Source organism: Anomaloglossus baeobatrachus, chromosome 5 (assembly GCF_048569485.1).
Source record: "Anomaloglossus baeobatrachus isolate aAnoBae1 chromosome 5, aAnoBae1.hap1, whole genome shotgun sequence".
NCBI lineage: Eukaryota > Metazoa > Chordata > Amphibia > Anura > Aromobatidae > Anomaloglossus > Anomaloglossus baeobatrachus.
In genome coordinates this window covers 12336106-12352022 of record NC_134357.1, presented here as the reverse complement: position 1 = coordinate 12352022, position 15917 = coordinate 12336106, and the positions used below count along the sequence as shown (strand labels likewise).

Here is a 15917-nt window from a genome sequence, read left to right as displayed (position 1 = left end):
ATTTTCTGAGATAATGACTTGTGGGTTTTCATTGGCTGAACACCATAATCACCAATATTAAGAGAAATAAACACTTGAAATAGATCCCTCTGTGTGTAATGACTCTATATAATATATGCGTTTCCATTTTTGTATTGAATTACTGAAATAAATTAACTTTTGATGATATTCGAATTTATTGAGATGCACTTTTAATAAGTAATCTAGGGAATGGTCTTCACAAAGTAGATGGTTAGTGTGCATAATATATGGCAGAACTGAACATCTGGTCTGGTTAAGGGGGTGGTCTTCTCACAGAGGTGGTCTTTTGAAGAGATTTGACTTTAGTATAAGATTTATTGTTTAAAGTTATTTCTGAACAGCTGATCCTCAAGATTGTATCTGCAGGCTGGGCATATGTCATTTACCATGGCATGCCTATATAGCTGTTCAGATGGGCAGGATGCATGCACTACTTTCTATGCACTAGTTTCTATGCATGTTCTACATCCACATGCTTTTCAGATCGAATTTAAAGAGAAAATATACTGTGCACTTAGAACAACCCGGCTAAAGAAAAGTAACCATGGTCATTGTATTTATAAGCACAGACGAAGAAATATTTATATTATGATAAAGTGACTTAGAAGAAGCACAAGGATGATCGATCACTGCAACGTGTCACACATCATAGACTCCGTCTCACAAAGTATTTCAGGATGTGAGAGGTGTACAGTAGCAGAACATGACTTTAATAAGAAACATAGACATTACTATTCCAGCCAATTTGATACAAGTAAAATATATCTTTGTACCGTGTTAGCCAGTAGAGATAAAAAAATTGTTTAAAAGAACAGAGAGTCCTCAGTGGTTGATACCTTTTAATGGCTAACTGAAAAGATGGTAATAATTGCAAGCTTTCGAGACTACTCAGGTCTCTTCATCAGGCATGGTATAACACAAAATCTGAAGAGTCACGTATTTATACACAACAGGACTTAGAATAGTGCAGTAAAAAAAAAAAAAAAAAAAAAAAGAACAAGTTATATGAAACAGAACTATCTCTATGGCAGGGGGACAAGCTGGTCCCCCTGCCATAGAGATAGTTCTGTTTCATATAACTTGTTCTTTTTTTTTTTTTTTTTTTTTTTACTGCACTATTCTAAGTCCTGTTGTGTATAAATACGTGACTCTTCAGATTTTGTGTTATACCATGCCTGATGAAGAGACCTGAGTAGTCTCGAAAGCTTGCAATTATTACCATCTTTTCAGTTAGCCATTAAAAGGTATCAACCACTGAGGACTCTCTGTTCTTTTAAACAATTTTTTTATTCCAGCCAAGACAGTGGCAAGCCTTCTACTTTCCTCTAAGCCTGGTGCTAAGACCATTTGAAGTTCAACCGGGGAAGGTCCTGAATGTTTGCACAGATGTCAGGATACCTGTCAGCACTGGGGAGCGCCGTAAGGTGACTCAAATATCCACACATCTCACTCACACTCATACTGGACCAGTTTGAGATTTTGGAATTTATTCACATTTAGTTTTCTTAACATCAAGGAAGAAACAATAGAGGACTCAGTAACATGCACTTGATTACACATGAGGTTAAACTTTAGGTGAGAACTTTTGAAAGTTGTGGTTCAGTCAGACGTTTCAAGATCTCTGCTATCTGCAATTGAACATAAAAATTCTTGTTTTCATCTGAAAACTCAAGTAGATCCAAAATATCACCTGAAGATTAGACATACATTTGTATCCAGTGTAGACAATCCTCTCTGAGCACCGACCTCTGCAGTGCAGGCTGATATATTGACCCCACTGATACATTGTAACAAACTGTAAGAACAGGTTCAAGATTTTCTCCACTGATAGAATATCTCACAGAGGACTGACAACTTAGTAATGCAAACTGCAAAAGTTCATAGTCCATATTCAGAAAAGCAAAATATTTCAAAAGGGCTCATTACATCGCGCAGTGTGGATATTATTCCCCCAGACTGCAGCATGCTAACATGGACCAGTTCTAGTATTTGTAATATATCATGTGTGTGTATGGAAGCTGTACAGGTCTGTATTGCACAAGCAGGAAGGATCCTCATGGATCTCCGATCAAAATGGGATTAACCACAATACTAATAGAAAGGCTGAAATGCCCTGTGTGCCAGTAATCACTGGTTCTGTACTGGGGGACACAGAATATATACTCGGCATTTGCCTAAACCATAAACTACATGTTCATGTTTGTAGAAAAGTCTTCTCCCGTAAACTACAAATAGGTATTTCTGTTGACAGGACACATGCAGCATCCTCCATTCTGTTTTTTTTGTGACTTTTATTACAAAGAATTCTAATTTTGGACGTAACATGCTGGTTATACTAACATCGTAAACTGATTTTACAGTCTTCATTATGCTATCTGATTAAGCTATTATCATTATCAAGTTGATTTGGTTATTTACCGACATCACATAATGCTATATCCATTTAGCATTTGATAAGAAAAGGTTTCTGGATTTCACCACCCATTTTTTGCACCTTAATCTCACAGAAGCTAAAAATGGCTCATTCTTTGGTGTTCCACAACTCATCTCCCCCCACCCACCGGCTATCACAAGTGCAACCATGGTGTAAATAGTCGCTGCTTATAATTCATAGCCCCTATTCAAATTTAACCACTTAACCAGGTGAGAAAGAGCCTAAAATGGAATCTGTGATCAGATTCATGCAGACTTAATCATGGGCAGAACAAAACAGTCTGGCGGTGTGACTCTGAATCGCTTTACTCTGACTGCTGCGGCATTTCAGAGGAAACACACTGAAAAGCCGCCATGGACTGTGTGTCGGCTTCTTCCTGCCTTGCTTGAGTTGACTGAATGGTTTCTCCCTGTTTGCTATCACAGATAGAGACCTGTCAGTCATGATGATAGGGGTGGAGAGGAGCTGATCGGGGACTGCATCAAACTTCTCAGCCAAGACACAAAGTAAGCTGAAATACATAGTCCATGGACGCTTTGCAAAGTGCCTTTTCTCTGAAATGCCACAGTGTTTCGGAGTAAAACATACCCAGCGGCAATCATGCAGTCAGACTGATTCATACTACCCATGGTTCATGCGATGTGGATCTAATCGCAGGCTCCAATTTATGTTATTTTGCCTCTCCTATTTTCAGTATCCATAGCTTTCTTTATTTTTTCACGGCTGTGGCTATATAAGGTTTCATTTTATGAGGGACAAATTATATTCATTGAGCACTGCTTTGGGGTATATAAATTACTGTGTATTTTATATTTTTTTTCTGCAATGTAAATGCACAAAAATACAAATGTTATTATTAATTTTCTTTTATAGCTTGGTATATATTGTTTCATAAAAAGTAACCCATTGAGCAAATTTTACAAGTTACATAGACTGAAAAAAGCCCTAGGTCCATCTAGCTCAATCTTCCTCCACCAGTTCTACATTTTGTCATTAAGTCCTTTATAATCAACAATGTTGTGTACTGAGGAAATCATCCAGCCCTTTTTAATAGTTGTTATAGTATCTGCCATCGCTGCCTCTTGTGGTCGGCATTCCACAGTCTGGCTGCTCTAACTGTAAAGAACCCTTTCCTATTTAGCTGCCGTAATCTATTTTCTTCCACTCACAGTGAGTGCCCTCTAGTCATTAGTATTGTCTTTGGAAGAAATAATTCATGTGCCATCCTTTATATTGACCACACATGTATTTATACATATAAATGAGATCTCCTCTGAGACGTCTTTTTTTCTACCTCTTATCATACGGGCGGCCTCCATTCCTTGTAATAATCTAGTTACCCCCCCTTTGAACTGACTTTAACTTCTGAATGTCCTTTTTAAAACGTGGAACCCAAAACTTGATTCCATATATTAGATGTGCCCTTACAAGTGATTTATAGAGGGGTAACAATATGTTGTGATCACAGGATCTAAGCTCTCTTTTTATACACCCTAAAATCTTGTTTGCTTTTGCAGCTGCTGCTTGACATTGAGCGCTGCTGCTCAGCTTACGTGTTACCATAATAGCCAAGTCCTTCTTCTGTTCTGTAGTCCCGCATTTACTTCCATTTATTGTATACGCAGATATAGGATTGCTCCGTCCCAAGTGTATTATTTTACAATTATCAACATTAAATCTCATTTGCCAAGTATCTGCCCATTCTGACATCTTATCCAGATCGTTTTGTAATATTGTACTAGCAAGGTCAGTTTATAATATCCTACATAGTTTGGTGTCATCAGCAAAGACTGACACTTGACTATCAATCCCATCCACAAGGTCATTAATAAAGAGATTAAAAAGAATCGGTCCTAGTAAAGATCCCTGCGGTCCCCACTGCTCCCAGTACAGATCCCTGCGGCCCCCACTGCTCCCAGCACAGATTCCTGCAGTCCACACTGCTCCCAGTACAGATCCCTGCAGTAACCACTGCTCCCAGCACAAATTCCCATTTACAGAATATACCATTTATGACTACTGTTGTTTCCTTTTAGCCAATTCCTTACCCAGTTGCATATAGTTTTCCCTAGTCCTTGCTTCTGGAGCTGTAGTATGAGGCAATTATGTGGTACAGGATCAAATGCCTTTGCACAGTCCAAATAAATCCATCAGCTGCATTACCAATATCCAGGTTTGCACTTACCTCCTCCTAGAACTCCAACATGTTGGTTAGACACGACTTATCGTTGATGAATCCATGCTGTCTGTCGGTTATTATATTATTTTCTGCAATATATTTTCTGCAATATATTTTTGCATGTCATCCCTTAAAATGCCCTCAAAAACTTTGCACACTACTGATGTCAGGCTTACTGGACAGCACCTGCCTGGATCCCTGGATCTACACTCTTACCTTTTTTGTTTTATCGGTCCCACATCAGCAATCCTCCAATCCTGAGGCACCAACGCTGTTACAAGCGAGTCTAAGGCCGAAAACACACCTATGCGTGTAAAATCGGTCCGACTAGGCTGGAAAAAACTCGGCTGATTTTAGTTCACGTTAGGTCAGAGTGCAATGCAAGTGCGATGCTTGTTTTGAATAATTTAATGATTTGACTCGCGTGTGTGATGCGATTGAGATGCATGTTTCCTGCAACATCTTAACAAAATTAATTGGATTACGCATGTGTCAGATAATTAACCTTTGGAAATGTGATGTCACATTCATCTGTTGAATAATGAATGAGCGAAGTTACTGCCACACTCGCAAATTGGAACGCTGGTGCGCGTGTGTGATCCTTCTTTAAACACGCTTCCATAGGAAATAATTGAGAAAAATGGTGTGAGAAACTCGCAAAAAAGCAGCATGCTGCGATTTTTTTCTCAGTCTGATTTGGACTGAGAAAAAAAATCGCTAATGCGAGCTGAATCATTCACTAACGTGTCCGATTCCAATGCGAGATTTTCTCGCATAGCACTACTGCGAGAAACTCGCAAGTGAGAAGCTGGCCTTAGAAGATTAGATACAGCAGTCTGTCAATTACTGACCTCAATTCCCTCAATATCCATGGATGAATGCCATCTGGCCCTGGGGATTTGTCAATCTTTAATCTACTCAGACGTACTTCTTATGTTAAATTAATTATATCAGGTGGTGAACTTTGATTTTTGACTTGTTGAATGATCCCTGGAACAGTCAGTTCCTTGATGAACACTGATGAGTAGTGCCTGTTTAATATCTCAGCCTTTTCTTTATCCTTTGTAATTAACTTGTTATTATATTTTAAGGAGCTGGCACTATCCTTTGGTAGTAAGTTAAGTTGTAATCGTCATGTGGATAATAACAGATGTAGTTTTTTTGTTAGATGAAATAAAAATTTATTATATGTTTCTTTTATTTTTACTTATTTTGCAGATGGGACTTTTACATATTACTTTTAAGTTTTGCAATATTTTTTTACATTTATATATTTATTTTACATAATTGTTCCCTAAGAGCTCTCAAAGTTCTCTGGGGAATATATATTTTTTTTAATTGATATTTTTTTACCACTGTAACAGGGTCATCTATAGTCACCTCAGTTACAAGGTTAGGCTAAGTAGTCCTGCAGTCATCCATTAGAACGGGTCTGTTGTGCATAGACTCCACATGTTAAAAATTGATCTGGCCAATATCCGTTATTTAACAATGGACAAAAAAGTTGTGTTTGCACAACTATTTTGAAAATGGATCTCCAAAGGCTCCGCTATCACGGATGACTACAGGACATGTGAACCAAGCCTAAATCGGCCCACTGCAGTTGTCTAAAGCAAATAATAAATGGGAGCGTATTTTAAAACTGGTGGAAAAGAAAAGTGGACCATTTGCACATGGCAACCAATTCAGTTGCAGCTTTGTAAAAAGCGGACACCACAAAATAAGATTTTGAAGTGAATAAGTTACTATAAGCAGCTTCGCCACTTTTCCTTTGTAGGACATGTAATGTGTACAATAGGCCCGTTTGTTATTATAGCTTGTGCTAATCATACACATTTTTTGGGGGTAAAATGGATAAAAACCACTGTAATAATAGTCTCCATTGAGTGCATGCTATGCGTTCTATAATAAAGGTTGTGTCATGTCACCAACAAAGCTCAAAGTGGAAGAAATCACTTAAATCCTACTCCACACTGATGAAGGGCAATACCCCGAAACAGCTGTCTGTGGATGGATACCTGGCCTTGGTATTTCCCTTGTCATATCTTTAAACTTGTCAAAAACTTGGATATTGACTTAAAGGGACACTTAATATGGTGGTTATGGTGGTCTCCTAAAAAGAGCCACTCCTTGGCTGGGTCCTTCACGGAGGGATATCTGGCTGGTTTCTGTGTCGAGACTCCTAACAGAGGCTCTACGGAATTTTTTGATTCCCTCTAGAGACAAGCATGTGTGTTGTTCCTGGTCTATCCTATCATTCTGCAAGTGCTAAGCTCTGTATTCACTCTAGGAAACTTGTAATGGGAGAGCTCAGCAATAACTTGTCAGCCATCCAGCTTTATTTCTCTTAGTGCCATAAGTGGTTGCTATCAGTGAAGAACACAAAGGTAAATGTAATTACAACAAAATGTGATTTTCTTTAGAAATTTTCTCTAAAAAAAATAATTAGACCTTTAAAGAGGAAAATGTTATGTAGTTTGGTATTTTTATGAGGAAAAAAATGTGTTGCAAAGTTTACATAAAGAATATGGATCATAACAGAAATACAGAACTCTTAAAAAAAAAGGTATTTAAATTTTGGAGCTGGATCATTACAGTCTATATATATTTGCTAGTCCATGCAAACTACAACAACGGACCATCCTAATTAAGGATGATGATATTATTAATCTGATAGTAAGGCTATGTGCGTTCGTTGCGTTCTGTCCCTGCAGAAATTTCTGCAGCGATTTGAACAGCACAAGTGCGCTTCAAATCGCTGCAGAAAGAGTCTGTAATGAAAAGCCGATTTCTTGCGCTCTGGATGCAGCCTCTCCCATAGACAGAGCGGGGGCTGCATGCAGAGCGCACAAAAGAATTGACATGTCACTTCTTAGAACGCAGCGCTTCGGCAGTAGCCGAAGCGCTGCGTTCTAATATGTCACGTGGGCATGGATTAGGCACAATCTTCATAGATTGTGCTGGGGACGCAGGACGCATGCAGTTACGCTTCGGTGCAGATCGCAGCGTAATTGCATGAAAATACGCTACGTGGGCACATAGCCTAAATCTGTTTTTTTGTTTTCTCAGTTTACACAAAGGAAATCTTCCATTGGGCGAGTGGTTCACATTTGTAATCTTCCTGAAGGAAGCTGCAATGAGACTGATGTTGTTAACCTTGGCCTACCATTCGGCAAAGTCACCAACTATATCTTGATGAAATCAACAAATCAGGTACGTTTTATACTAATCCTTTATCAGTATACCAAGAAATATTTTAATTCCGTACATAAATATAAATTTAACACAGAGTGATGTACGGTAACTGTTTCGATAGATGGTTGATTCCATAACCACAAGTGATGGCATTTTGCTTGAATATTTTATTACTTTCTAACCAGAGGGTGTCTCACTGCTGAGTCCCACAAGATTCAGCAGAATTGACTTTTCCTGCAAAGAATGGCTCCCATGTGCTGCAAACTACACCAAATATGCCCATACAAGTATAAAATGAGAATGTACCATTAACACACTGGTAATACCTGACATATGCAAGCTGCAAATGACGCAAGGGAATAAACAGGTTCAGCTCACCGTGTCGATCAATCTCAGCTACCCTCTGGAGCCCAGACAAGGTGCTGCCATGCCTCAAGCAAGATCCAAATAGAAAAAAGTCCAGCTTCAACAGAGGGATATCAATTTTTCTTTTATTTTCCTTTTGGCACAAGTATACAGCACATTGCAGTCAAGATAATAACATGACCGACGTCAGCGACGCGTTTCAAGTGACAACGCACTCTTAATCATGATCAAGGGAATGTATGGAGTGTGCATAAGCATTGCGCTTGCTGCAAATGTAGCAGGCGTCAGTATTATATTAAAACTAAGGGCTTGTTTAGATGTCTGATTTCATGGATAGAACTTGTACCTGTGATAGTCTGTGGGGGCCATTCATTCAGAGACAAGGACAACTTTGATTTGAGTGTTAGATCAAAATTGACAATGCAAGTCTATGGGTCGGTGGAAAAAAATCGGACTGCACTGGGATGAGATTGGCTAACAGAATGAATAAGGTGGAGAAACATTTTTTTTTCCTGAGATGAGAAAAACTAATGACACTCAGAACACAATCTGATAAGTGTCCGATCAATTTAATTGGTCTTTTTTTTTTTTTTTACGGACGTAATAAAATCAGACTTCTGAATCCTAACAGTGTAATATCTTCTGATCCTGGCTGCTTAAGCCATTTAATGCCTCACTCAATAGCAATTGCACACTGCTCCATCTATTTTACATAGTTACATAGGTTGAAAAAAGCCCCCGGGTCCATCTAGTTCACCCTTCCCCGCCAATTATACATTTCATCACTAAATAAATTATAACCGACAATGTTGTGTACTGAGGAAATCATCCAGCCTGATATATAAACTGTTATAGTGTCAGACATTACTACTTCTTGTAGTAGGGAATTCCACAATCTGACTGCTCTAACTGTAAAGAACCCTTTCCTATTTAGCTGCCGGAATTTAAAGGAACATTTTTTTTACACTTCTAAGAATATGGCAACATACAGCACCTTTTTACAAAAATAGATAACTACTTTCTAAATTTACTAAAGTCAGTAAAACATGAGGAAAAACTGTAAAAAATTGATATCACAAAACTTTTACTCAAAAAAGTTAACACCATTTTTACAGCACAGATATAATTTAAAAAAAACCCTAACAAACCCCAAAATATAGCTATGATACTGGAATAAAAAAAACAAAACAAAACAGCAAGATGAAGATAACAAATAAGTATTCGCCAATAATGGCTGCTACACTAATAGGGTTATTAATGTCTCTAGGAACATAAAACTGATATATGCACAAAGAAAGACATCAATATACAATGTGCTGTTTACTGTAATCTCATACTATGTGCAAAGAAATCAAATATGAAGAATTGTTACCAGATACAATTGTGACATGTATAGACAAATATGTTCTACTTACACTTACAGGCATTTCTGGAGATGGCGTTCACCGAGGCAGCAGAGGCAATGGTGCAGTACTACAAGGAGAAACCAGCAATAATGAATGATGAAACACTATTGATTCGTATGTCAAAGAGATACAAAGAGTTACAGCTGAAGGTAGAGGAATTTACGCTTTACATAGTTATGTGAAAGAATTGTTTGGGTTTTTTTTTGTGACCATAGGCTACCATTGCATTTATTTCAAAATAACCTAATTTTTCAGTGTGTGAATTTTTTTTTTTTTTTTTTTACACCCCCTGTCATTTTATTATACTCTCCATTGGTGCAAAATATGTAGCTTAAATTCACACACCATATACAATAGCACTCTGACTATGGTTGTAGAGGTTGTTTTTTTTTTTCTTTTTTTGCTGCATTATTTGCATAACTTTAACTGTTCTTTGAGAGTTTCATTTCTTCCAGGACAGATGCATGTAAAATACTTTATTGTATTATGAAATATACAAAGACTTTCTGCTTTTAGTGTTTTCTATCAATGATAGCTTACTCTAGTTATGGCTTTTTTTCTGCTGTTTTCCCAATAAATTCTGCAGTACTTTAATATTAAACAAAAAGTAAAAAAGCCAATTGATAGGCTTGAAAAAGGCTGATAATAATTCTACGGTATCAAATGCATGCCATTTGCAAATTAAAAAAAAAAAACAACAAAAATCAGAGTGAAGAAAGCCTGAGTGTATGCTCACAGGATTTCAACTGCTGTGGATTATGCTGTGGATCCACCATACACAGCACTAATTGTTGGGCCAAAGTTGTGGAGTAAAGGGTGTTTTACACTCTGTGACATCGCTAGCGATGTCGTGCGTGATAGCACCCGCCCCCGTCGTTCGTGTGACATTTGGTGATCGCTGCCGTAGCGAATGTTATTGCTACGGCAGCGTCACACACACATACCTTTTAAGCGACGTAGCTGTGACCGTCGAAGAATCCCTTCTTCAAGGGGGAGGTGCGTTTGGCGTCACAGCGACGTCACTGCGGCATCACTAAGCGGCCGCCCAATAGCAGAGGAGGGGCGGAGATGAGCGGCCAGAACATGCCGCCCACCTCTTTCATTGCCGGTGGACACAGGTAAGGTTCCTGCGGCGTCACACATAGAGATGTGTGACGCCCCAGGAACAACGAACAACCAGCGGCATGCACCACCAACGATATTATGAAAAGGAGCGACGTGTCAACGATCAACGATTTTTGACGTTTTTGCGATCCTTGGTGTCACACGCTGCGATATCGCTAACGGCGCCGGATGTGTGTCACTAACAATGTGACCCCGACGATATATCTTTAGCGATGTCGCAGCGTGTAAAGCAGCCTAAACATACTAGACTTATGCAGACTTTGTAAGTGACTGGCCAGTGGCGGCACTGGGAACAGCGGATTGGTGGGGATTATACCAATCAGATTGGGGATAGATTATGTTAAAGTCTCGGACAACTCTTTCAGTATGCTGCAGATTTGAAAATACACTTTGCAAGTTCAAAGTGGAAGGAAAAAAATAAGCACCGATTTCAGAAATCTCATGCGCTTTCTTGGTAATGTAAAACACAGCAAAGACACTGTGTATGTACAAGCTGGTAATATTTGTTTTAGAGCAACATTCATTTTGAGAATAAAAAGAATTTGAAGAAAAACAAAGAAAAACAAAATATTCAATAAACAAGAGCTTAATTAACCCCATTACGACCGCGTTACGTTTTAAAACGGCACTAAAAAAGGGTACTTATTCCTTTCTGCCGTTTTAAAACGGCGGTCGGAAAAAAGGGTCTAGCGCCCCCCAGAGTCAGAAAATTTCCGGGGTCTCAGCTGCCGGGGGTAGCTGAGACCCTGGAGATCATGATTCTGGCCGGTTTTTCCGGTCCCCGCTCACCTGATGACCGGTATACACCGTATACCGATCATCAAGTTATAGTAAATGACCGCGCCGGTAAAAAATCATTTATCTCCCATCTGGCATGATCAAACATGCCAGATGGGAGATAAATCTTTTTCCCGGTTCCCTCCGGTCCCCTCGGTATCCCCAAAGTGCCCCCCCCGACCCCCAACCCCCTCCCAAAAATCCAAGATGGCCGCGCGCATCGGAGAGCACAGCAGCGCGCCGGCCGCATTTCCACTGTTCCTATGGTTTCTGTCGTATGTGCCATAACACATACGACAGAAACCTGCTCCCTAGGCCCTGCCGGGTCCCCCCCTACCCCCCCCTGGTGTCCCCCGGTGTCCCCCGGTGTCATACATACCGGAGCGCTGATCCCCCGCGGCCCCCTCATCCGGCTCCTTCTCTGCAGACTCCGGTCACATGTGCAGAGCGCGGCTGTCAGCTTCCTGTGTTCAGGACGCTGGCTGCTGCACAGAGTCTGCAGCTGTGACCCGGGGAGAGTAGGTGCAGATTCTTTGCACCCACTCTCCTCAAATGGAGGGTCTGCCCTCCTAGAAAATGGGGGATACGTTCCCTGAACGTGTCCCCCATATTCTAGAAGGTCCAGAGGCGACGTGGGACGTCCAAATGGATTATTGTGGTTTTTTTTTTTTTCTTTTCAATAAATTGGTCAATCAGGGAATGTTTTGGGGAGTGTTTTTTCAAATAAATTTTTTTTTGTTGTCAATTTTTTTTCTTATTACTGTCAATTAGTTATGTCGGGTATCTGATAGACGCCGTGACATAACTAATTGCTGGGCTTGATGCCAGGTGACATTACACATCTGGTATCAACCCCATTCATTACCCCGTTAGCCAACGCACCAGGGCGCGGGATGAGCTGGGGCGTAGCGCCAGAATTGGCGCATCTAATGGATGCGCCACTTCTGGGGCGGCTGCGGCCTGCTATTTTTAGGCTGGGAAGAGTCCAATAACCATGGCTCTTCCCATCCTGAAAATACCAGACCCCAGCTGTCAGCTTCACCTTGGCTGGTGATCTAATTTGGGGGGACCCCACGTTTGTTTTGTTTTTTTAATTATTTATTTATAAATAATTTAAAAAAAAAAACAGCTTGGGGAGCCCTCCAAATTGATCACCAGACAAGATGAAGCTGTCAGCTGTGGTTTGCAGGCTACAGCTGTCTGCTTTACCCTAGCTGGCTATCAAAAATAGGGGGGACCCCACGTCATTTATTTTAATTATTTTTTTATTTTTTTTGGGCTAAATACAAGGCTAGGCATCCTTTAGTGTCACATGAAAGGCACTAAAGGGCGCCAGCTTAGAATATGCAGGGGGGTGGGACGTTATATATGTTTGACATCTATCCATTCATCCATTGTAGCATTTTACGCTGTGTGCCCACAATCAGGGTTTGCAACGTTTTGGGCGCAGAGTGTTTTCCCTGCGTCCATAACGCTGCGTTGTGCAGTAGAAGCACAGTGTAAGGATTTTTAGAAATCCCGTGCCCACTGTGTTTCTTTTCTCCGCAGCATAAATCGACCTGTGGCGCAGCTTCCCGAGCCTCAGCATGTCAATTTATGCTGCGGAGATGAGTGTTCTTTGCAGGTAGAATAGAACTAAAGTCCACAGCAGCCTGAACCCAAATCGTGGGCATGGGCAGCTGCGTTCTCCCGTGGACAACACTCACATTTCTGCAGGAGGCTGACACTGGGTACTAGACGCCGTGTCGCTGGATCATGGCCACATAGCCTAAAGGCTACTTTACACGCTGCGATATCGGTCCCGATATCACTAGCGTGGGTACCCGCCCCCATCTGTTGTGCGACAAGGGCAAATCGCTGCCCGTGCCGCACAACATCGCGCAGACGCATCACACATACTTACCTGCCCGGCGACGTCGCTGTGACCGGCGAACCGCCTCCTTTCTAAGGGGGCGGTCCGTGTGGCGTCACAGTGACGTCACTGAGCGGCCGCCCAATAGAAGCGGAGGGGCGGAGATGAGTGGCCGGAACATCCCGCCCACCACCTTCCTTCCTCATAGCGGCCGGGAGGCAGGTAAGGAGAGCTTCCTCGTTCCTGCGGCGTCACACATAGCGATGTGTGCTGCCGCAGGAGCGACGAACTACATCGTTACTGCTGCAGTAACGATAATCGAGAATGGACCCCCATGTCACCGATGAGCGATTTTGCACGTTTTTGCAACGATGCAAAATCGCTCATCGGTGTCACACGCAGCAACATCGCTAATGCGGCCGGATGTGCGTCACCAATTCCGTGACCCTAACGACTCCGCATTAGCGATGTCGCAGCGTGTAAACCCCCCTTAACAGTGAGAAATTTGTTGCTACAGCAACATTTTTGTGAAGTACCTGTGGATTCAAAATGTTTACTATACTCCTGAATAAAATACTTGAGGGGTCCAGTTTCCAAAATGAGGTCACTTGTGGGGGGTTTCTGATGTATAGGTACCCAAGGGGCCCTGCTAATGTGACATGGTGCGTGCAATTTACTTCAACTTTTCCAAAATTCAAATGGTGCTCCTTCCATTCCAAGCCCTCCCATTTATCCAAACAAAGGTTTTTGGCCACATGTGGGGTATCCCTGCGCTCACAAGAAATTAGATAACAACCTGTGGGGTACACGTTTTGTTGTTGCCTCTTGAAAAAGTGAAAAATGTGTCGCTAAATCAACATTTTTGTGAAAAAAATGAAAATTTCAATATGGCAACCTAAGCTTATCAAATTCTGTGAAGTATTCGTGGATTCAAAATGCTCAATATACACCTAGATTAAAGCCTTGAGGGGTCTTATTTCCAGAATGGGGTCACTTGTGGGGGACCTCCACTGCTTAGGCACCTCAGGGGCTCTCCTAATGCAACATGGCGTCCGCTATTGATTCCAGCCAATTTTGCAGTCAAATTGCACTCCTTCTCTTCTGAGCCCTGTAGTGTGCCCAAACAGTTGATTTCCACCACATGCAAGATATCAACAAACTCAGGAGAAATTGCGCAATAAATTTCATGGTGATTTTTTTCCTGTTACCCTTGTGAAAAAAAAAAGCTACCTGGTTGAAGTAACAATTTTGTGGTAAAATTTTATTTTTTTATTTTCATGGCTCAACGTTATAAACTTCTGTAAAGCACCTGGAGGTTCAGGGTACTCACCAAACATCAAGATAAATTCCTTGAGGGGCCTAGTTTCCAATATGGGGTCACTTGTGGTGTTTTTTTGCTGTTTACGTACCTTAGGGGTCCTCCAAATGCGACATGGTGCCCGCAATCTTTTTCAGCCAAATTTCCTTTCCAAAATTCAAATATTGCTCCTTCCGTTCCAAGCCCTCCCATTTCTCCAAACAAAGGTTTCAGACCACAAGTGAGGTATCACCGCGCTCATAAAAAAGTGGGTAACAAACATTGGGGTCAAATTTTTGGAATTACCTCTTGAAAAAGTGAAAAAATTGATGCTAAAGCAACATTTTTGAGAAAAAAATGAAAATTTTCAATGTGACAACGTAACGTTATCAAAATCTGTGAAGTACTTGTGGATCCAAAATGCTCACTATACCCCTAGATAGAAGCCTTAAGGGGTCTAGTTTCCAAAATGGTGTCACTTGTGAGGGGTTTCTGCTGTTTAGGTACCTTAGCGGACATGTAAATGCAACATGGTGCCCGCAATCTATTTCAGCCAAATTTGCTTTCCAAAATTCAAATATTGCTCCTTCTGTTCCGAGCCCTCCCATTTGTCCAAACAAAGGTTTCTGACCACATGTGGGGTATTGGCGCGTTCATAAGAAAGTGGGTAACAAGTTTTGGGGTTCATTTTGTTGTGTTATTTCTTCTAAAAGTGAATAGATTTGGGGTAGAGCAACATTTTGGGTAAAATTTTATTTTTTGCTTTTCTCATTCCACTTTGCTTTAGTTCCTGTGAAGCACCTGAAGGGTTAATAAACTTCTTGGATATGGTTTTGAGTACTTTGAGGGGTGCTGTTTTGAGAATGGTGTCACTTTTAGGTATTTTCTGTCACTTAGGCCTCTCAAAGTCACTTCAAATGTGATGTGGTCCCTAAAAAAAATGGTTTTGTGAATTTTGTTGAAAAAATGGGAAATTGCAGATGAACTTTGACCCCTTCTAACTTCCTAACCCCAAAACATTTTGTTTCAGAAATTGCGCTAATGTAAAGTAGACAAGTGAGAAATGTTATTTATTAACTGTTTTGTGTGACATAACTCTCTGGGTTAAGGGCATAAAAATTAAAAGTTTGAAAATTGCAAAATTTTCAAAATTTTCATCAAATTTCCGATTTTTTCACAAATAAAAGCAAAAAATATCGTTCTAAATTTATAACTATCATGAAATACAATATGTCACGAAAAAACAATGTCAGAATCACCGGGAT

At 40.6% G+C, this 15917-nt stretch overlaps 1 protein-coding gene and 1 long non-coding RNA gene across 4 annotated transcripts in view; one reads left to right on the top strand and one right to left on the bottom strand.

Moving 5' to 3' along the window:
* LOC142310648 (uncharacterized) overlaps window positions 1-15917 on the bottom strand; it is a 480440-nt gene that overhangs the window by 364231 nt on the left and 100292 nt on the right. For 2 of the 3 annotated variants that reach the window (XR_012754199.1, XR_012754201.1), the window contains exon 3: window positions 9611-9668. This is a non-coding gene — a long non-coding RNA (uncharacterized LOC142310648). The remainder of the gene's footprint in view (window positions 1-9610; window positions 9669-15917) is intronic. The other variant, XR_012754200.1, reaches the window with a different exon arrangement.
* The window catches only part of RBM20 (RNA binding motif protein 20), a 319365-nt gene that overhangs the window by 245890 nt on the left and 57558 nt on the right, over window positions 1-15917 (top strand). The window contains exons 6-7 of the mRNA XM_075348223.1: window positions 7704-7847; window positions 9619-9750. Coding sequence (XP_075204338.1) covers window positions 7704-7847; window positions 9619-9750 — 276 coding nt within the window. The remainder of the gene's footprint in view (window positions 1-7703; window positions 7848-9618; window positions 9751-15917) is intronic.